This window comes from Podarcis liolepis, assembly GCF_965112155.1.
Source record: "Podarcis liolepis genome assembly, chromosome: 2".
NCBI lineage: Eukaryota > Metazoa > Chordata > Lepidosauria > Squamata > Lacertidae > Podarcis > Podarcis liolepis.
In genome coordinates, this window is record NC_139555.1 from 44,422,243 (window position 1) to 44,444,772 (window position 22,530).

General features: G+C 46.0%; 1 protein-coding gene across 1 annotated transcript; it reads right to left on the reverse strand.

The window, feature by feature from the left end:
- Window positions 1–288: 288 nt before the first annotated feature.
- HOOK2 (hook microtubule tethering protein 2) lies at window positions 289–22,521 on the reverse strand. The gene is made up of 22 exons (XM_083482024.1): window positions 22,308–22,521; window positions 18,026–18,111; window positions 17,526–17,598; window positions 17,015–17,065; window positions 15,505–15,637; window positions 14,882–14,949; window positions 14,479–14,541; window positions 14,142–14,222; window positions 11,936–12,093; window positions 11,677–11,817; window positions 10,196–10,397; window positions 9,734–9,844; window positions 9,057–9,144; window positions 7,554–7,623; window positions 6,789–6,926; window positions 6,160–6,247; window positions 3,747–3,781; window positions 3,417–3,499; window positions 3,110–3,213; window positions 2,796–2,903; window positions 1,969–2,040; window positions 289–1,559 (listed from the first exon to the last, which is right to left on the reverse strand). The coding sequence occupies exons 1-22, from the start codon at window positions 22,353–22,355 to the stop codon at window positions 1,389–1,391; spliced, it is 2,172 nt and encodes a 723-aa protein (XP_083338150.1). The 5' UTR covers window positions 22,356–22,521; the 3' UTR covers window positions 289–1,388.
- Window positions 22,522–22,530: the final 9 nt, after the last annotated feature.

The window sequence follows — 22,530 nt, forward strand, 5'->3', positions numbered from 1 at the left end:
AGATAGGAACTGTATTCCAATAGCTTCTGGAGACTAGATTGGGGAACCCCAGCCAACTATGACCATGCTGGTTCTTCAAAGGCCCAATAGGGAACTGCAGCTGATTGGTCTACTAAACTCCCAAGAGAGGAAAATCCCATCTCAGAATTAATGGGAAGCCTGAACTACAGCTGGCCCATCACAAAGGTACTGCAAAGAACTACTAACAGCTACAGCTGGTCCTCCCAGATGAAGGCCATTGCCCAACAGTAATAGTTGTTGCTACTAGAGGAATAAGGATACAGAAAAGATTTTATAACATTTTATTTGTAGTGTAAAGATTCTATAGACATATCCCATCCTCCCACATTGCATGTCAGGCTTCTGTCCAATAGAAAAATAAAGAGGCAGAGATACAAGATAGCTTTACAAAATGTATAATTTACAGCATTAAAACTATGAACTTTACTTTAAAAAAAAAGAATCAAAATTTGGAGAACATATTTTTAAAAGGATACTGCATCTTGCAATGTCTCTGAATATGATACTAACAGGGAGGGGAGAAAAAGAGTAGCACTTTTCAAAAAAAACACACCAGGCACTAAATATTGCTGTGAAGACAACACAGTTACAGATGTGCACACAAATTACTGTTGGGCAGGACTGCAGGCTCTCTTCACCCCTAGGGTCTAAAGTCAATTTAGTGTTCATACGTTTTCAAATGGGGCTTTTTTGTACCAAGGCCCTGCCCCTTCTTAGAAGGGATTTTGAAGTCACTAAGAAAAGCTGTGCCATAATGTGCCTCAGGCAATGCAATCTGGCTCCTGAGGAACCGATGCTAGCTTTTTAAAGGAGTCAAACTCCAAATGCAGGGCCGCTATCAAAGCAGCCATCTCATCCTTATGCATTCATCACGACAAAAAATACCCAAGACTGAGGCCGATACCATAAGGGGAGATGTGAATGACAGTAAAAAAAAATTTCCCTCCATACCCTCTGCAGATGACATCATTAGGTAAAGAACATTTTTAATTGGTGGGCAACAGGGCTATACAGAAACTATGTACAAAAGCAGAATTTTAAGAGGAAAGGTGGGTAAGGAACATGGTTGAAGGATACCTCTCCATCACCCAGGGTACTGCCATGCAACAGCTCCCAACTGCGGTGGAAGAGGGAACATGTAGGTCTGCAATGAATAGGGAAGATCCAGCTCCTTGCTGCTCATTTTTTTAAAAAACAAGCAGTACAGTTGGGCATAGGAATAATCTTTAGTATCAGAGAATGAATTTCAACAATAGGGATAAAACGGGGGTTTCCAGAGGAACTACCACTGCATAACAGGTATTCCGATTTCACTTCCCCCGGGAAGTGAACATTCTCTAGAAGATCCACAGGACAGCTTTTCCAGATCAGGACAACTGAGGTTTGTCTGTACCAACGTATCGAAGCAGCAAGGGTTGAGCTCGGCTCAGGTGGCCCCGTCGAGTATTGGTGGCCAATCTTTGCTGGGCCAAGAAGGACTGGACTGGTGTAGAGGTGGATGACCGCTCCTCTGTAGCCCGCTGGTGCAGCGCCAGGCCCTGCAGTCGGGGGGAAAAGAAACATTTGGCTTGTGCCAGCAGACTCTTGGATGGAGATGGAGGGTTCTTCACTGTTCTTCCTCCATAGGGCTCTGACCAGGACAGTATGTGTCAGAAGACACGAAGGTCTGAATTCAAAAAGGCCATGTTCTGTGATCCAGATATATACAGGATCACCAAAATGATCTACTGTAAAGAGCCCAACTTCAGACATTTTACTCAGCAGTGTTTAGCAGCTGCAAAATGTGTCTGGAACCAAAATAGTTAGAAAAAGTAAGAGATTCTCAGGATGTTAAGCTCCACAGCAGTTATGCATACTGTTCTCCTGCAAAGCAATGTGCCAAACTTCTCTCACACCCCTGCATCAGTACATGCACCTCTACTTATGCCTAGTCCAATTCAAACTCACCATGTTATACCAAGCAGTGATGATGAGTTTCTCTTCTTGTTCCTGTTGAGATTTTGTCTTCTCAAAATCCGACTAATGAGATGAAGCACAGAGAGGAAAAAGGAGGTAAGTGGTCATGCTGCTAAACTCCAAGGCTGTGTGTGTGTGTGTTGGGGGGGGGGGAATGTGGAAAACCCCAAGCTTATGCTGCCAAGGCCAACCAAAACAGAGGGGAGATGAGGAGTGTACCTCTTTCTTTTATAGATGTGCAGGACCTCAGTCTACCAATTTGATCCCAAGTGAAAGCAAAGTAAGGACAACAGGAAACTACCTGAGCTGCTAACAGGGTGGTCAAAGCAGGCAACGCATGGCAAACCACTCATCTGAAATAACTTATACTGACTTTGGGAAGATAAGGAATTAATGCATTATACCCAAGACACCTGTAGCTTATGGGTAAGAGGGCTGCAGTGCGCACGTCCTTGTTAATTTTGGAAACTTGTTATAATAAGAATAGCCCTGTTGGATCAGGCCAGTGGCCCACCAGATGCCCTGGGGAAGCCTGTGAGCAGGACCAGAGCAGAACAGCAGTGTCCCTTCCTGCAGTTTCCAGCAACTGGTATTCAGAAGCACATTCCTTCCAACAACGGAAGTAATACATAGCCATCATAGTTAGTAACCGCTGATAGCCTAGTCCTCATTTAAAGCCATCAATGTTTGGTGGCCATTACTGCCTCTCAAGGGAGCAAATTCCACTGTTTAACTAGAGGGGCCTTTGGCCTAATCAGGCAGGCTCTTATGTAAGAGAAGCTGCAACCCTCATTCTCGGAAGAGGAAGAGGAGCTCACCTCCAGGTGGTTGATTTTCTTATCCTTTTCCTGCAGCTGGTTTTTCAAAGCCTGGATCTCCAGTGGAACTCCATGAGGCTGCTGCTTGGGATCCAGCTTCTTGATGACCTGTGAAAGGATAAAGAGAGATCTTCCATAATCACTTAGCTTTGGGAGGCCAAGACCATTTAGCTACTAGAAAGGCCCTGAAGCAACATTGCTGACTGAATCACCTTGACCGCAAGAAAGTGTGTATGATCTACAAAGCCATTTAGTGAGGCTTCGCCAATGTATGCCTGTGCAGTGGCACAAGGCACTGGAAAGACTTGACTTACTGTGCAGGCTTTGTCCATATAACGCTTGTATCGTTCCTCCATGGCTCTCATATCTTCATCTTTCTTCTTCAAAGACTGCTGCAGTTCATCAATCTTCTTGGCAGCTGTTGAGAAAGGCGGGGACATCAATGCTGTCCTTGACCCCAAAATGTGGACAGGGGACAAATGGAGTAGCAAGAATCTTCACTCTATGCTCTACAAGGTCTTCTGATTTCTGGGTAGCCCAGCCCAGCCCAATGTGGTACCCAGCAAAGGTTGGGCTTAGTTGAGACTCCTAAAGCAATGGATCTGTCATCCACCCACTTACTGTTGCTGTCCACTTTTGGCTCCAATTCATCAAGGCATTCCTTCTTCTTCTGAAGCTCTGCATGGGCCTCATGCAATTTCTCTCTGACCAGGAAACAGAAAGAGAAACAGAAGCTAGGCATGCAGGTGTCTTGAAGAATAAGGACCAGAAACCTGAAGGGCGTGGAACCAAAGCCCTGCTGTGTATTGTGTGAAAGCATCAATATGTTGCTAAGTAGCACAGCTGGACCCATAACAACCCCAGATACGCGTTCATCAAATGCAATAAAGAAAACCAAGTGAGCTTTAGCCCTTTCCAACCCTATCCCTCAAACTGAATTGAATCACTTACAGATGCTCCTCCAGCTTCTTTTGTAGGAGAGAAGACTAAAAAGAGAGAGAAATGACTGTTTAGGATTTTCATTTCGTTTGCAGATCAATTAGCTAAGTTGCTGTTGTTGTCATCATCTGACCACTAGAGTGAGCTGGTGCTATGTTCAGTATATCTTACACAGAATACTAAAACCTGTGTAGCTGTAGTGTACCCTGTACTCCTGAAGACCTCCTGCACTCAGGTTATGCATAAATTTGCTGGCTTTGAAGGATTCATTCTGGGGGCACTAGGAGTTCAAGGTTTCAGTTCAGATTTGTCTTCATGAGCTAGGAAAGTTAAACTGGGATGCTGCTGAATCAGAAGCACTCTTAAAATGGAACAGAGAATTCCATTCAGCTCTGCAAACATGGTTGTCTATGCTGGCATGACAGGGGGGATAAAAATATCCAGTATACAGTAAGTGAACTAAACACAGCCAGTGGCTCAACTCTACGGTCAATCCTACTGTCAATTAACAAGGCTGCAGTCTGAAAAACAAAAGGTCTTTCTATACTAGTTACTAATCCATTCATGCATTCAAACCTCACTCCCATCTTTGGAAGTAAAAGCCAAAGTCCCCTCCCTCCACCTGAGACCATTCAGGGTCTGTCACTCAAGTAGCATCAATAGATGTGGGCAATGCAAAAGCATTTACTTTTCAAGATTTACTACAGCTTTTACTAGGTGTGCAAATGTTGGTTTACATTGCTCAATGTCACATCAACAGCATTTCTCTTTCACCTCTAGCCTAAAGGCTCTCAACCATTAGGAAGTTTTTCCTCTACTTCCTTTTCAATTATCCCAGTAGGGAAGCAACCTCCCTTTGGAAAATGCTGAACCGTAATTGTTTACAGACTTATTAATATACGAGACTCACAGGGCAGTAACATGAACAGTTACTGATTTTGTAGGAGACAGCACATCTCCTAAGAGATGTTGGTACAGTTAACTAAAAGGTACCCTTTAAAGGTAAAGGTACCCCTGCCCGTACGGGCCAGTCGTGTCCGTCTCTAGGGTTGTGCACTCATCTCACTTAAGAGGCCAGGAGCCAGCGCTGTCCGCAGACACTTCCGGGTCACGTGGCCAGCGTGACGAAGCTGCTCTGGCGAGCCAGCCCCAGCGCAGCACACGGAAACGCCGTTTACCTTCCCGCTATAAAGCGGTACCTATTTATCTACTTGCACTTAGGGGTGCTTTCGAACTGCTAGGTGGGCAGGAGCTGGAACCGAAAGATGGGAGCTCACCCCGCCACGGGAATTAGAACCACCGACCATACGATCGGCAAGTCCTAGGCACTGAGGTTTTACCCACAGCGCCACCTGGTACAGTTAACTACTTTGCACCAATTCAGAAACAAATCTAGACTGCTCCTACCTTTTCAGATTATCAGAATGCCATTTGGAACAGAAATTACCAATTCAAAACAGCACCTATGATTCCCAGCTTCCCTTCTGCACTAAGAAAACTGAACTTGTGCTCCTCTAAACCTTCAGAATACACAGGCCCCTTAGCAGCTCTTGGCAGGTGAACCCAGAGCAGCCCCTTGTCTTTGACGCACCAAGAACCAAGCAAAGACAGAAGAGAAGCAACAGTGAGTTTGCAGCGGAGTAGGTTAGATGGTGGAAGCAACACAGAATGTGAAAGTACTTACAATGGCCTGGGCAGGATAGCCAGCAAGTCAGAAGGGAGAAAGAGAGGGCTGTTAGCATAGTGAGATTAGGGAAGTGATGAGGAAAAGAGGTCTGGGCAGAAGGTAATGGTGAACATTAGAACAGGCCACAGGCGAGGGGACACAGGGCTCTCAAACTGGGGCAAAACTACAGTTACAGCCTGTGAGTTCTTGCCCTCCCCCAAATAGGCAACAAGCCCATAAACCCTAGAAAAAAGGTTCTTAGCCAAATAGCACACCTTTGTCCAGCGTAGCTACAATAAACTGCAATTTAGCAGCTCCTAAAACCCACAAGTGTAGCCTTATCATGGAATTTGTATGTTCAAGGAATCTCTACCACCAGCATTATAGCAATCCTGTAAGCAGTAGTCAGTATCTGAGGATTAGCCCCAGTCCTTTTTCATTGTTTCGAGCCCCAAGGTAATTTGGGAGGCTAAAAACTGCCAATATACAGGTAGAGTTCCCCCACTTGGTACACAGAGAGCACACACTCCTAGATGTTGCAACAAAGATCTCATACAGCCCTGCTCCTTTGTTTTGTCTTGGTTTTAAGTCTCCGTTGAGAAACTGCCACCAGTTCCCATTACTGCCACCCTGTAAGAAGGTCTGGATTCAGGCTGAGAGTAGAGACCACCAGCCCCTGTGAAAATCTCCTTCAGAACCTCCCTGTGAGCCTGACTCTGACAAGGCCTCACAGAACCCTCTTTTCTCAAGCAAACTCACATCTTCTGCTTTGCTTCCTTGCTCCTGGAGGGCCCGTTGCAGCTCCTCTACTTGCACCTTGAGCTCAGTGATCTGTTGCTGGCTCAGTCTGGATAGAGAGAAGGGCAAATCAAATTAAAACAGGCAAGAGAAAAGCCAGCTGCAAGCAGCAACAAAGCCCACTGGACTGTCAGTACAGATGGCGCCTAGCAAAAAAGCTACTGTGATAAGTAGTACACCTTCAAATGGCTCTGTTTATTTCTGAGCCAGAGCAATGAGAGGAGAAGGGAGCTTGCCCCTCACTAGTTAACAAAGATAAGCTAGGACAAAATTCTATTTTTTAAAAAAATGTTAGTTTAACATTCCTAGTAGATCATGCAAACAGTGCTTCAGCTCAAGGACACTCCCCAGCTGACCATGCAAACATGGTTTCACTTGATGGGCCAACAGTAAGAGTTTCCCCACTGGTTTTTAGAACAGAAGGTAGAATATTGCCTACCAGATAAGAGGAAGAACAGTGAATAAAAATAATTCTAAATTAGAATTGCAAATTTATTAGCTGGTCAAAGGTTACGAGGGACTGGAGAAGGCAGGTTGGATCTCCTAAGACCAGTGGGGACAAACTGCAAACTTTCCAGCTTATTGGATACCTTTGCTGTGCCTCTAGCTGGTTCTTAGTACGGTTAGATTCCTCCAGCAGCCCTTGCAATTCAGTCTGCTGCAGCCGATAGGACAGCTCTTGTGCACATAACATCTTGTTCTCATGCTGCAGCCGCACAATGGTCTCCCTGGCCGCAAGAAACACAGAATGTTACGATTATTAGCTGGGGCATTATCCAATGTTGTGGACCACCACCACTTCCCAGCCCCAGCCCCTGCTTCATGTGGGCCCATTCTTGACTCTTTCCCCCACTCCCAACCCTAAAAGCTGTACTAAAAGGCAGAACAGCTCATAGAGAGGATGCAATCTCTAGAACTGGGGGCCAAAGCAGAGCAATGCATACTGGGATAGACAGTATTCATAGAGATTACCATGCTGTATTATCTAGCATATACATTAGGAGCATTCACTCAGAGCCTGACCTTTTAAAGAATTTATCTCATAACTGTATGAAGCAGAAAACTGCACCCCAGTTTTCTTAAGCTTAAGTGAACAAGCTAAAGGTGATCCTGGGATGATACCTGTTTCATCTACAATATCAGAAAAATAAATCCAGGATAGCACCCCCCCACACACATACACCACTTTCTCTTTATCACCAAAAGGAAACCAGGGTAAGATTGACTCCAACCTCTGGCTGATGGAAGTAATCAAGTATAATTATGAATAACAGCAAGTCCCCAATTTCAAATAGGCCCCATAGGCTTTTGCCCTTCTGCCTCCAAGACAGGATCCCCAAGGGGGCAAAATTTACTTGAGTTCTGCTGGCATGATCTCAGCTGCTAAGTTATCCACAGGAGAAGCAATTTCTTCTAGGATGGTATCTGCAAGGCAGGGGGGGAGGAGAGAGAGAGAGAAACAGAAGATACATTTATTTTTCCTCTGGCTTTCTATCCAAAGGTACAGGTGTTGTTGGAGGGAAGGAGCCGATTGTTCCCAAATACTACCTTGCTATAAAGCACAACCCTCTAAGATGGGATCACTCAAGCTTTCCATGTCACTTGACCTAGCCAGGGCTGGACAACTCATCTACCCTGAGTTGGAGCAATAAAAGTGCAGTTATGGCTCCCAGCAGTATTAAGCAAAACATGGTCTGCACTGGCATCAAGAGAAATACATTTAAACAGGAGAAGAATGAAGGCTGAGAAAAGCCACACAGAGATGGGAGGTGAAACCTCACTTCAGGCAGCAGCCAACTACAAGGTCTTTCCCTACAAGCTGGTTCAGGCAAACGCATGACAGACCAAGCACACACACAGGCTGTAGGCAAAGCTCTTGGAGACAGGTGTGTGAGATCCTATCAGGCTTAGCCTAACATTTAATTTATATAATTTCTTTACCACCCTTCATTAAAAGAGATCCTAGGGTGATTTACATATCAGAACAATTAAGATCACAAATCACATAATAAACATTAATTAAAATGAAACAGTAAAAAAGTTGTTCTGTATAGCTGCTCATAGAATTGTAGAGTTGGAAGGGACCACAAGGGCCATCCAGTTCAACCCCCAGCAATGCAGGAATCTTTTGCCCAACGTACGGCTCGAACTCATGACCCTGAGATTAAGAGTCTCATGCTCTACCAACTGAGCTATCCGTCCAGCTTATAAAAACAGTCCAAGCCATTAAAATCCTACCCTCTCAGCCCTCCTGTGGCTCCCAAGGAAGCTAACAGATAAGGGAATCCCCCTGCCCGTGCCTGTAGAAAGTTCTTAAAAATGAAAATGACAGCATTTAATTCATTTATTTTTACTGCACCCTTCCATCCCAAATGGAATCTTCAGGTGTAAATAATCATAGTAAAAAATATAAAATACATTCGCAAAAAGCAGCCGTAACAACCAAAAAGGAATCGCAAAATCAGAAGCACAACACTCAATCAGCAACTAAATCAAATTAAAGGACATTTCAATAAAATAAATGTCCAAACAATATGCTCTTACATCAACACCTGAATGCACAAAGAAGGGTCTAGCTGGATTTCCTGCCCTAGCCCCTGGGCCCACCCCGCAGTGCATTTCAGATGGAACAAATTTCCCCTAATGATTGCAGCATGTAGGCAATGTCCCCATCTCTCACTGTGGCTCTTCCGGTATTAACAAATGTTAAAAGTAGTTGGCTGCTAGTTTACTGTAACTTGAGTACACTTGGCCCTGTCAACACAAAGACATGTCCCTTTTCTCCTTAACTTCCAATCATTGTTCTGAGGCAGACTTTATTGGATTTCATTGGGGTGGGGAAGACTTCTGATACTCACCTGCTTGGTTTAGGAATTTCTGCTGCACCTGAGCACATCGCAGTTCTTCATTGGCTTCCCGTAAAGCATCCCGCTCTTCAATCAGCCTCTAAGGAAAAAGGGTCAGGAATCACCCCAGGAAAAGGACCACTTAAGCTATGGTGGGCTGATGCCTTATTGTACTACATTGTCCAAGTAACAGAAACTAGATGCTACTCCTGCCAGATTTCCCTATTCTTGCCACAAGACTAGGAGTAGAGAATCTCAAGCCAAATACAGCCTTCAAGGCTCTCTGACATTTGGGACTCGCCCCACATGCTCTCCAGGCCTGCTCTGTGCCCTACTTTACCAGGCTAGAATGAGCCAATGAAATGGGATAATGGATGGGTAGATAGGTGGTGCATTTGTGTGCATATATAAAAAATCTGTATGGACATACCTATATCTATACACACCCACCGACCACCAAGCTCGAGCTTTTGCGCAGCCAGAATGCAGCCCTTTCAATGAAGAGAGAAGTCATATCCATTGCTTCACCCACTCTGGCCCCACCCACACTTGCATGCAACCTCCATAAGGCTGCCCATGAGAGGATGTGGCCCTCAAGCTGAAAAAGCTCCCTCACTCCTGGACTAGGCCTTCACCTGCAAGCCAAAGGAAACGCTCATCATCATCTTGTACCACAAGTTCTGCATTACCTCTTTTTCTTTTACCAGGGCCTCAAACTTCTCCTTGAGGTTCTTGAACTCAAACTGCCATTTCTCCGCCTTCAAAGCCTCATCTGCATGTTTGCTGTGGAGCTCTTGCACCTGGAAGAGGGAAGAGTAGGGGTTTGCTGTGCTTATGATCTTTGCCCTCCTCTCCTGCTGCAAAGCAATCAGCAACGCTGCTTTTCATTACAGGTTGTCTTGAATCTATGTTTAGTATTGAAGTCCTCCCAAACACCAAGAGTACAAGACTGTTTGAGACAACAGTTCTGCCTGCAAAGCCACAGCACAGCTACAGCTACCAGGTCAATCCTGGTCAAATGGGTTTTGCCTTTCTGGCTCCAATGGTGCTCCAATCTGTCTTTAGGATTCCTTCAGGACAGAGTATTATTGCAAGTGCATTCTGAAGGCTGCAGTCTGCTCAAATGCATTCTCTTATTAACACCAACTCACCTGTCTCTTATGTGCCTCCAGCTGCACACGGACAGCATTCGCACGCCGAAGCTCCTCCTCCAGCTCACAAGTGCGCTGCATGTAGACGGTGTTTCTTTCCTCAAGCAGCCGAACCTGCCGCCGCAGGTCACCCAGGTCTTCCAGCTTCTTCTTGTAGGAGTCCACCATAGCCTCCAGCCGTCCCACCTTGTCTGAGGAGTGACTGCAGAACATCAGGATATAGATATAAGTATAGGTATCTTTTACAGATTTTAATGTCAGGTAACTCTGACTTTATTGGATAAAAAGTGGAGGGACAGAAAGTAACTCTACCAGCTATAGAAAACAACTGTGTAAGCAGGAATTGCTGCAGCAAGGTCAAAGGGTGCCAAAAACTGAAACAATAATGGATAAGCAACGAGTATCCCATGCATTTTAAGGCAAACATTCTAAGTTGGATTGTTGCAAACAAATTACTGTATAGTTAAATGGTAACTGTCCTTTGCTGGTTTGGACACAACAAACAAATAGTAAAGCATTCAATTCCCCACTTCTCCTTCCAGCCACTGGGATGTGATGATAGAAGAGAAGAGGGCACATGAAAGCCCAAGGCTTGCTGATGCTCTTTTACATCACATGAAGTTATGGGTCAGTGCATCTATTTTAGAACTGAAGCACTATGTCTACATTTCTGTGTGAAACAGTCCAAAAATTGACAAGTTACAACAAAACTTGAGTTTGCTTTAATGTATAGCAAAAAAAGAAATCTGTGTGAAGTTACCTAACAGCATGCTTTGTACAAAACTCACAAACACAGGAAAAGGAAGACTGGTAATAGTGAGAGGCTGCAATGAATGCTGTTCCAGCACAGAAACCCACCCCCCAAGAACAACTAACATTCTCAATTAAACCAAATTCTTAACACACAAGCTGCCCCACTTCCACCAAATTCCAGATAGCAGAGATTTTGATTATTCAGCAGTACTAATTGGATTCCAAGTAAGAAGCCACATTCCACATATTCACTCAAAACTCCTGGACTAATTTGCTTCTGCTTTTCCAGAACTTCAAGCATTGGAAGAGAGACAGCATTCATCAGGGCTCCAGTGTATAGGCATGAGCCACCCACAAACCCTCTAGTGGGACTGTCAACTCTTCTCCATAGCTGCATTCAACCATCAGCGGCTGTTTGGGAATCTGTTGCTCTGCCTTTTCAGTGGCAAAGATCACCGTGTTAAACTTAAGGATGTGTGCAAAAATGGGCTGTCTACCTAAGAGTGTCCAAATATGCAGAGAACCTCTGTTAGTCAGCAGCTGCAGTGGGAGGTTTGCCTATATGGTAACACAGCACACCTGAGGCCCAAGATTCACAAATTTGGAGTTTTGACACACAGCAGGCCCAGGCTGGACCATGGGCTGCTTCACAAGCCGTAACACATAACCCCCCAAAATACAAGGGTATATTCACAGTTCTTGCAGCCGAGGCATTGAGGCACACTCACCGCAGCACATCCATCTCGTCTTTCAGTGCCTGGGCTTCCTCAGCCAGGCTGGTCAGCTCCTCATTGCGGTGTTGAAGCTCCAGCACTTCCTTTTCGAGATCGTCACAGCGCACTCGGAAGTCATCTCTGCTGCTTTCCAGCCTGGCCAAAATACATCTAGTTAGCTAGACTTTTCTTCTAATTTTTCTCTGGACTCCACTACCCTTGGGCACATTGTCCTGAGGGCAATATAATCTCCCCACCCCAGTATCTGCCTTACCGGAAGTTCTCCTCTTGCAGCTGCTCTATCTGGGTTTGAAGCAGCAGCAACTTCTTGCCAGTGAGCCCAGCAGCATCGGACTCAAGCGAGCTTTTCTGCTCCCGGAGACTCTTGTTCTCCAGCGACAAAGTATTCTTTTCTTCCACCAGGATGGAGATCTGAGAGAAGGGAGGAGGAAGACTAGTTTCTAGGAGATGGCTAAGTAATGGAGCTCTAAGTCCAGCTAAGAACTTTGTGGATTCTACCAGGTCCTTCATAAGCCCAACCAGCCTGTGACATTCAACCTCATTCTACTAGTGCCCTAGAAAAAGGGGGAAGGAGCATAGCTCCTTAAGTCTTGGCTGTTCACTTCTTTCCCTTGGCTTTAAGCAGGCTGAAGTGAATCCTGCTCTCCCATTCTCTATCAAATTGCTACATGTAGCCACAAGCAATCGGTTCCTTTTGCTGCTCTAGCAGACCTGTCCCCAGATTTTGCAAAACTATGGAACCATACAGTGGGTAACAGAGTAGGCTTAACAGACATTTGCATGCATGTGCAAAATAATGTCTACAGCAGGCCTCCTGCCCCAACACGCACAGCAGCCATTGAAATTAGCCTCATCAGGACTCCTCTTGCACCAGCTCATTTGGCGGGAAGGAATTTCTATCATCAACACTGGTACTACTAAAGCACGTGTGAGCTACTGAAAGGAACTGCTAGCAAGCAAGTTCACTTCCTCTCTCTGCAAATCTGGCAGACTTTTTGCCAAAGACCTATGCTCCCTGAATGGAAGTGAAAACTTCATTACAGGCACCTACCGACCTGCTGCAGGGATCCAGAATTGCTACAAAGCTTAAATGCTGCCAAATGAAGAGGCCACAAAAAACCCCTCAGCCTGTATAGACATCCCCTAAATCTAAGTGATTCCAGAATCTTCATAGGCAGTTTAGAACCTAGAATGCGGAAATGTGGATTTGTAGCTGAATTAGTACAGAGTCTGAAAGCACTTTTAACTCAGGCCAGGCCCAACCCTGCTTCTGTACTGGGTGCAAGCAACTCCTCCAACACTCTCAAGCAGTTGTTAACTTGTCAACATGGCACATGCTCATGCAAGGAGGTTAGGCTGGCCCCACCAGGCATGGGGCTCCACTGCTGGGTGAGCAGGTTTGTTATCATAGGCAAGAGCATGGGAAGAGGGAAGACACTCACCTTCTTGAAGGGGGCTGCATCTCCAGGGGCACTTTAGCACCTTGGAGGAGTAAAGGGTTTGTTTTTGTAAAGGGAGTGAGATCAGCCTATCCTTTCTCAGGTCCCCCACAACCCACCCTTCATGAAATATCCAAAATCTCCACAGTTGTACTGTCTGCTCTTTAAATTTAGCCCCTCTGCCGGACACCAGTCTTGTTCATATGGCTTTAACAGGTAAAAAGAGGCATAAAGCCCAGGACCACTGAATCCAAGGTCAGCCCCAGAACTACCAAGCCGGTCTTGTTCTTTGTCCACAGCAATCTCAAAAACAATGAGGGAAAGGACAGCTGTGCATTAGGAGGGACACGGACTCACACACCACACTGCAGCCAAGCCCAGCTGTCTCCATGCAGCCCAGCAAGCTCACACCATCCACAAAGAACTGCACTTCCCACCCCACCCCAGAAACTGGACTGCATGAGGGAGGAACGGAAGGCAGGCCCTCACCTTGCCTTCATATAAGGAAAGACAGAATATCCAAATGCCCAGAATAGGCCCGGTCCCCAAACACCACCAACTCAGTGCACATAGAGCTGTGCAATATGGAGAGGCAGGCAGGGAGGGAAGGGGAGAGAAAGGATGGTAATCAAGACAGCAGTTCAGAAAATGGCATGTCGGGACTCCTGGAAAATTCCAGCACAGAATATATACCAGGGGCGGAGAACCTGTGGCCCTCCAAATGTTATTGGGAATCCTATCTCTCATCAGCCCCAGCCAGCATGGCTAGTGCTCAGAGGTGACAGACAATGCAGTCAACCAAATGTTACAAGACAACAGGTGTCCTACCCCTGATATATACTTCCCCATAACTTCCGAGGAAGGGCAGAACCCATTGGAGACCTGATGGTGCTCAGTATTTTTCCATTGTTCCTATGAAGAGTCTCCTGGCTTCCATCATCTGATGCACATTCTTTTAAGTCCACAGCAAACAGAGCTGGTTTCCACCTCCAATATTCTTGGCTCCCAAGAGGCACTCACCTGCTGCTCTAGGTCATGGCAGCGCTGGCGCATGTCATCCGTCTCCTCTAGGTCATCGCTGAGGAAGTAATACTTCCTGGACTACAAGGGAAAACCGGAAAGGTACAAGGAGTCAGTTAGTCAGTCAGTCAATAAAAGTCTATATACTACCACAGACACTGAGCAAGGCAAGCCACTCATAGTAGCCCAAGCCTAGCCTTCTTCCTTCGCATTACCTCATCTGGCCCCACCCCCCAAAAAAGGACCTCTTTCTCCATTCCTGCTCAGCCTACATCTATTGAATTTGCACCGTTAGGGCTCATGCCACCCACCCACTCTTAATATATATCACAAGTACCTGGCTGTCAAAGTTCCCATAAGTCTCTGAGCTCAGCGTGTCCGATGAATCTTTGTTTAAGAGCTGCAAAAGACAAAGAGGTTTGGTAACTGGTCACATAGAGGTGACTCACAGAACTTTCTAAGCCCTGTATTCCAGGAAGCAGGCATAGGTGAACTAGAACATCTTTCGGAACTTTCATCTAATGAGCACCAGGCCTGGCAGCAGGGAGTGGGCAGGACTTGGCGGGGGGCGGGGGCAGGGACTAGCACAAAAGTAGCATCATTACCTGGGAAGACGCAAGATTGTAGGTTGAGAATGAGGGGCACTTCCTGACCAGGGAGATCATTAGCAACACAAAGCAAGCATCCAGTTCCGGAGCCTAATGGCTTCACACTAGGCTGAAGGACACAGTCACACTCACCTCCTGTATTGCTGTCATAACAACATGCTGCACAGATTCCTCCAGGGTCATGATCTGCTGGATGTGATCTGCAAACAGATGAGGCTGGGCACTCAAATTACTCTCCAACTAGTTCCTCCCTCCTCTGGCCAGATTCCCTTCCCTGCCCCAAATCATGCAGCCATGAGGGTTGGTACAGCCTCCAGGAGAGGGGCCCAAAGTTCGATAAAGTATTTTTGTGGGTGTGGCAGACTGTCAGATCTCTGTCTGTCTGTCTGTCTCTCACTGCACCCTCCTTCTGTCTCAAGCTGTTTTAAGAAGCCGATATCCCAACTAGTATCAGGGGTGAAGAAAAGTGAGAGGAGAAAACCCAAGGAGAAAGATTGGAAGCTCCAGCTTCAGGAGATCCTGACGTTATATGAATGAGGCAAGAGCCACCTGAATAGAGAGGACTAATGAAGGGAAACTGTAAGTCCCTGTAAGAAGGACAGCAATGCCACAACAAGTAGAGCACCTGCTTCCTAGACCCCACCCACCCACGGCAGGTATTTAAAGCAGCCATTGCAGTCATCCTCATGGCACAGATGCCCATAAAGCTCCACTGTGACATCCCCCCATTGTAATTGTCATTTGCATACATATACCTTGCTTCCTCTCACAGCTGATGGCACAGCCCAGCACCAGCTGCAGTAGCTTGCCCAGCTCAGCTGTGTCAGACAGCTCTCCAACCAGAGCTACATCAGGCAGCAGCTGCTCCGGGACTTGGTGGCCCAGGACCTGAGAAGACAGCAGTGGATATAGCTTCGGACAGCCAGCAGACCTTTCACTGTTGCTGCCACCTACCTATTCCACCTATCTCACTGCGTCTGTGACAGCAATTTGCCTGGGAGAGGACAGGTTACTTTTCAGTATCTTTATCTTAGGTTTGAAATCTGCCACTGGTCCAGCACTAGTCTGTGGCAAGCTTCCAAGTGACCAAACAATGAAGCTTTTGAAACTGCAACAGCCTCTGTCAGTAGGCAATAAGTGACTACACAGGCATGTGAGGAAAGGTGAATATTTTTTTTTTTAAAGTTTTGGGCTAGTAACTTGGGTGGACTTGTTAGCAAGACTGCCTGTACTAAGGAGCATTTACTACTACTACTACTACTACTACACTGCAATCCCATTCTTCCTCCAAACAGCTCAGGATAGCATATATAGTTTTCCCACTGTTTTATCCCTGTGAGTGTATAGATTAGGCTAAGAGGTAGACCCAAAATCACCACCCAGGAAGGTTGGAGTTAATCAGGGATTTGAAACAAAATCAGGGATTTGAAACAAAATCTCCCCAGTCTAAGTCTCACTTGCCACTCCACTGGCTATCTTGGGAGTTCTGTACATAGAGAAAGGCACATCCATAGAAAACCAATAACATTTACCCAGCTTTTCTAGAGCAGAGCTATTTCTATTATTATTTATTATCATTATTCAATTTATTACCTACCCTTCACCAGCAGGTCCCTGGGCAGACTACAACAATCTAAAATTCAGTATTAAAACCAGCTAAAACTAATTACCATCAAAGGGATAGGTGGGTCCTGGAAAAAAAGAATGTTAGGCTGGAACCATGAGCTCCATCTTTCAGTGATGGCTTCAATACAGCCAGGCTGAGTGATTACAGTGGTGCCCCGCAAGACGAATGCCTCGCAAGACGGAAAACCCGCTAGACGAAAGGGTTTTCCGTTTTTGAGCTGCTTCGCAAGACGATTTTCCCCATGGGCTTGCTTTGCAAGACGAAAACGTCTTGCGAGTGTTCCGATTGTTTTCCGCTCCCTCCCCTTTTTCTAAGCCGCTAATAGCCTTTTAGCCGCTAATCCGCTAAGCCTTTAATAGCTGCTAAGCCTTTAATAGCCGCTAAACCGCTAATAGCGCTAATCCGCTAAGCCGCTAATAGGGTTGCTTCGCAAGACGAAATAACCGCTAGACGAAGAGACTCGCGGAACGGATTAATTTCATCTTGCGAGGCATCACTGTATCAGAGTTTTGTCCCTTGGCATTCACCTGCTGCTCTACTGCCCAAGTAGAGACCCTTAACTTTCATTGGAGGCTTGGGCCATGCCCTGAAATACATCACCACCATGCCAGCAAAGCCAAACCAGAACAGGTACTCACATCCTGGGAGTATTCAACCACACTCTGCAGGACCTTCTTCAAGTTGCTCACCTGGAGGCAAGATAGAGGATGAATGAACATAAATGTGCTGGTTTGTCAGAGTACGGAGACCTGTCATTCCCACTATATTTCCCCTTTCCAAAGGCCATACAGCCAACGAGCAAGACTCTGCTATTTCCCGTGCTGGTATGGAAAGGGAAAAAAAAAGCTGGTCATGCTCAGTCGTCTTCAGAACTACTCTGATGAGAGAGAAGAGTCCAGGGTTGATGCAGGACAGGCATCCAATTGGGGTGAAGAGCCCTTCCTACCAAATCCCACCCTCATCTTCAAATCACAAAGCTGGCTGATCAACCTAAGCCAGCTAAGAAACCCTGAAAATTGAACAACTCTGCTTTCCAGGTATTGCTAGGTCAGAGTCTCATGACTTCTGGAGTTCATTTCTTGGCAGTATTTGGGATTGCTAAGCATCTAGGTCTTAGAGACCACCACTCACCCCATTCTCACTTCATACCTTCAGCCTCCAGTTGTCACCAGCATCATCTTTAATCCTCAGGAGCCAGGTTTCATTGAACCAAGATGGGTCTCTGGAAATGAAAACCATAAAGCTGTTGCCTTTGGTTTGGGGGTGGAAAGCAAACTGAGCAACTTTGTGATCTTGCACATAAGCTTTGCGAAACAGATTCCATAGTGGCTTTTCACCAGTCTAGAGTCAAGCTCTGCTGTCTTCTGTCTCACAAACAGCTTCATTCACATTGTCCCAATGTTACAAAGAAGGCAACCACAGGAGCTTTCCTGCTGCTAAGCTGTTGTCTGTCCTTCTCTAGTATCAAACTGTCAAATTAACTCATTAGGGAGGGAATTCTGATTTCTGGCAGCACAAACTTAAATGGTCAACTTGCTAACCAGGGAAGCATCAAAGAGAGATTTGTGAGGGAGTGAGGGGAGAATTTGGCCATGCTGACCAGGATAACTCTTGTGAACACTCATTAAGATAACCACCACGACACTCACATTTTGTGCAGCACCTGGGCAATCGTGACCCCGCTGGCCAAATCCTGTTCTTTGGCACATGGCGATGGAACATGAAACGTCTGCAGCTGGAGGAAACAAATCAAATCAGCAAGTGAACACTTTAGGTGCAAAAATAGTGAATTCTTAGATCTGGGAACAGAGGAAGCCCATTCTGAACCAGCCTACAGGGGGGCACAACCTGAAATCTGCTAGGGCTGCTAGTGACAGTGTCAATATCAAAGAAGAAAAACACACTTTTTCTGGATAACTCATCTAATGGGAATATATCCATAAGAATGAAAACTGTGGAGTTACAAAGACTCTTGGCTGAAGGTGGCAACCCTATGTAGGTTTAGGTGCACTTAGGCTTCATGATTAGACACTGAGATCTTTAAAACCAAACTAGAAAATCTATACCAATAGATAAGTCTGCTGCTGCAAGACAACAGTGCCTGCCACACACATGCACCCCCCACACAATGAGCTCGGCACGAGTACTCCCACATGCCTGCAAGGCGCTGATATACACAATGAATCACTAAGCAGAGGCAGCCCAGCTGTCACGCTCACAGTCAGGGCATCCTTGAGTATAATGAAATAGAAGTCTTCCAAGCTACCTCCTGCCTCGAAAGCAGCTACAGGATTTACACCTAGGAGATTTAGGAGTGGCCTTGGTCCTCTCCTCCAACATGCACACAGTCATCCCTGCTTGTTTTCCCATGATTTTAACCTTGCTTCCTCAATTGCAACTAACAGGCTGAACCAAACATTAAGGTTTTCATATTAACCAAAAAGATTACCAAAACAAGTAAGCTTTCTGTCTTTGAATTATCTAGTCCAATTTGGGGTTTTCTACAGGGTCAGATATTTCTCTTACCTACCTCGCTATTAAACAACACTCTCCTTTTGATTGTTAATGTGCCCTGTTTGGAAGATGGTGGTTGCACTACATCCAGTGAATGCTACAAACACTCCACCTTCCTCTGTATTTTGGGTACCTCCCCCTTAAAATTTCATTTGGTTGATGTCCTAATTCTTATGGTTCTCAACTGAAACAGCTACCAGTAAGTGGCAATACCTTAAATTGGATTAGGTCCTATTTGTGTCAAATTATCAGCCTCTCAAGTTAAACTGAACTCTCAGTCGTGCAGAAATCAGATCCCATAGCTCTCTTATTCCCTGGAATCAACATGTTTAGACCAAACTTACATTTTAGGAAACCATGTGTGCCTACCTTCTCCAAATTGTTTACCCCTCTTAATAGAAGTCCCATCAACTACCTGCATGAGCTAAAGTACTGATGTTTTTCCTGAGATACTGCATCCCATATAAACACAAGTATCAGCGACTGACATTGGACCTCAGCATGCCTAAGAGTAGAAGGGTCTCTCCTGCTGGGGGCAGTCTTTACAGGTCTTGCCATGTGAAAGCATCCTAAAGTGGTCCATCTTAGAGCTCTGGCTAATAACATTACAGCACATGAGCATCCACCTTCCCATCAGATCTCGCTTGGGTACCAACTCCAGCCTTCTCACACAAGGCTGACAGATGCCTGAGTCTTACTGGAGAAATCAGCATTCCATTCTGAATCTGGAAGAAATGCCAGCCATCTTGCATTAGTAAATTATTTCCTAAATATCCAGGTCCCATAAACAAAAGACCCTTCCTTGTTAGCCAAGAACCCCCAACAGCATCTGTGGACTCAGGCACAGAGGTACTGAGGAAAAACAGTGTTAGGGCTGCTCAATTCAGCGTAAACAAAGACTCCTGTGTTTTTAATACTTGTGCAGGAGAGACAAGCTTGACAGGTTCAGCTCCTCCTCTCTTACTGCTGCAATGCTATGAAAGGCTGATCATACCAAAATCCTCCCTTGTATGACAGCTGTTGCAAATAGAATCTAGAAACAACAACTCCAGTATTTTCTGCCCTGGGCAGAGATAGAAGCATCCGGCATCTTTGGCATGGTGGGTTAGGGAGAAGGTGATTAGCAATGGAAGAACAAAGTTTTCTCATTACAGCTATTAGTGATAAACAGGACATAGGGCAATCTAACCAGGAAGCTCTTGGGAGGGCAGAGCAGCAGCCACTCTTAATAAGCCAAGCAGCCATTCTTTAAGTCAGGCACAAAGGTATGTGCTGCTCTAGTTGTTCAAACACTAGTTTTTCCAGCAAAAACTAAAAATCATTTAAATCTAAAATATGACAACAATGAAGTACGCAAATATAAATATCACACAAATATAATACTTCAAAAAAGCCTCCAGTTGGCTTTAATTGCAAAAGAAAAAGTTTTCCAGAAATATTTTCCTTGAGCAAGTTGGTGAAGTTTCTGAGTCAAAATCCACTTATTCTTCACCATCTTAATGCAAAAAACAAAAAGTCTTGTGGTACTTTAAAGTAGGAGGATGGTATTCAATTAAATAATTGTGAGAGGGGAATGACTTCCACTTGTGTAAAAATATTTCCCTCCTCTGCCCCCCTGCACCTCTCCCACGCTATCCCCAGATCTGCTCTAGAGAGTTGAGGGAACCCCCAGAACAGATTTGGGGAGTACATTGTGAGGGGGGGAAGTATTGTTGCACAAACAGAAGTTGTTCTTCTCACACATAGGAGTGCTCTGAATACTGTACAACCCTAACAAATTTACTATGGCATAAGCTTTTGTGAACTACTACATCAGATGCATGAATTGTTAACCCAAGTTAGGAGTTACACACGGTGTGGGGGGAGTGAGTGAAGGAGAAAGTCAGCAATGAGGTAAGCAGCAGGGGTAGAAAGAAACGCACTGCAAAAGGTACAGACTGTGGCAATTACAGTAATGCTTAAAGTTGTCACAGTAACAATTCACAAAGCATGGTTGATTATCATGAAAGCATCCTGACATTCGTAAGCTACTTCAACACACACAATAGGACAAAACCCTGTTACCTTGATTTGGCTCACAGGTGACACAACTGAACAATTCAGTAGTTTTCAGATTGTAGACTTTATTACACATGTGGCCCAAAAGCATGAACATTTGTCAGACCCCTGAATCTTCTACTCAAAACACTGAATCAAATTAATGGACAAATAGCAGCTTCCACAAGGGTTCTCTCAAGAATAAGCAAATCAACAAAAATAAATGCTTTTTCCTTATTTCAGGATTGGGATGAAATGGTCCAGTTTGGAACTGGGCCCCAGTTGAGTAGCATATAAATATATTTCTAATAATCCAGTCTCTGGCTCTCTCATATATTTAACCTCACCAATTAGACTGGTCTGAACTATAGATTGAGCAAGTGCTGCCTTCTTTCTTTTTTTAACATTCCAAGTTGTTTTAAGTTTGTTCCTCTGATGAACTACAAACCTCTATGTCTTGTTCTACACATTTTTAAGCAGGCTGAACTAGATTCTCAATCTCACTCTCATTATGTCACTCCTTGGGGAGTTTGGCAAGATGGGAATTAATCAGATACCCTTCATTGTTCAGCATTTGGTGCTGGGCACAGCAGGTGGTGGGGAAAGAGAAAGAGAATCTCAAGGAACAGCAGCCAACAGTTGGAAGCCCTAATCATTCCATTTGGACACGAAAGAAAAAGCTAGTTTAAGGGAGTGGGTGGAGGGAACGGAGAAAATCCACAGCGCCAGGGGGCAAAGAGCGCAAATGCAGAGTCATTATGTGTCGAGTGGAGCATACAAAAATAGCCCGAGGCTTTAAGGCAGACTTGCGGCACCGGGAGGTTTTTAAGAGGATTTGGGAGTTGAGGAGCGGAGTTGGGAGGTAGCCGGGAGGCCTCAAGACTTTCCTGGAAGAAACTCCAGGGGCTGAGCAACCGGTGCTGCTAAGTTCAGGCCTCCGCCGCGGACTTTAACCGACGTCCCTGCCGCCCGTGTTCACCAAACCAAGTGGTTATTACAGGTGTCCATGCACACGATACATTCATACACCCCCCCCACGCATCCTCTGTCGGTGCATAATGCTTATGGGTGGAACAGCGGGTGTAAAGCACGTCCGTGAGAATGCAGAAACGTGAGCGGCAATTCCGGGTTAAACTAACCCGGAATAATAAAAAAGAGGGGCGCGTGTGGCCTTGTCGGCCATTCTTCCCCTTCCCCAAGGAAGGGTTATCCCAGGCGGCTGGGCGAGGAAGCCGGGCGGGAAGGCACCTGTTGAAGACGGGGGGGGGGCGGCAGTGGCAGCGGGGCTAACTCGGGGGGGGGCGCCCTATGGAGGTGGTGGCGGGAATCAGCCGAGCGGCGGCGGCGGGCGACCCCCCGCGCTCCAGCTCCCGGGCTTACCCAAGTGAGAAGCGCCCCGCAGCGCCCGGCCGGGCCCGTCTCGCTCATGGCTCCGGCGCTGCAAGCCGCGGTACTCCGAGCGCCACGCCCCCTGCTGGCCTAGAGCGGCCCCTTGCGCAGCCCGCGCGTGACGTCAGCCGCCCGCGCCCCGCCGTTGGCAGCTGGGGCGGAACCGGAGAGGCTCAGCCCCGCCCGCGAGGCACCGAGACGCTCTAGGACGAGC

Excerpts from the sequence above, each read along its gene's own strand:
- HOOK2 (XM_083482024.1), bottom strand. The coding sequence starts at position 22,355 with ATGAGCGAGACGGGCCCGGCCGGGCGCTGCGGGGCGCTTCTCACTTGG. Across the intron at positions 17,599-18,025 it reads GCCCAGGTGCTGCACAAAAT|AGACCCATCTTGGTTCAATG; the intron begins GTGAGTGTCGTG and ends TTTCATTTCCAG. Across the intron at positions 3,500-3,746 it reads AAGAAGCTGGAGGAGCATCT|AGAGAAATTGCATGAGGCCC; the intron begins GTAAGTGATTCA and ends TTTCCTGGTCAG.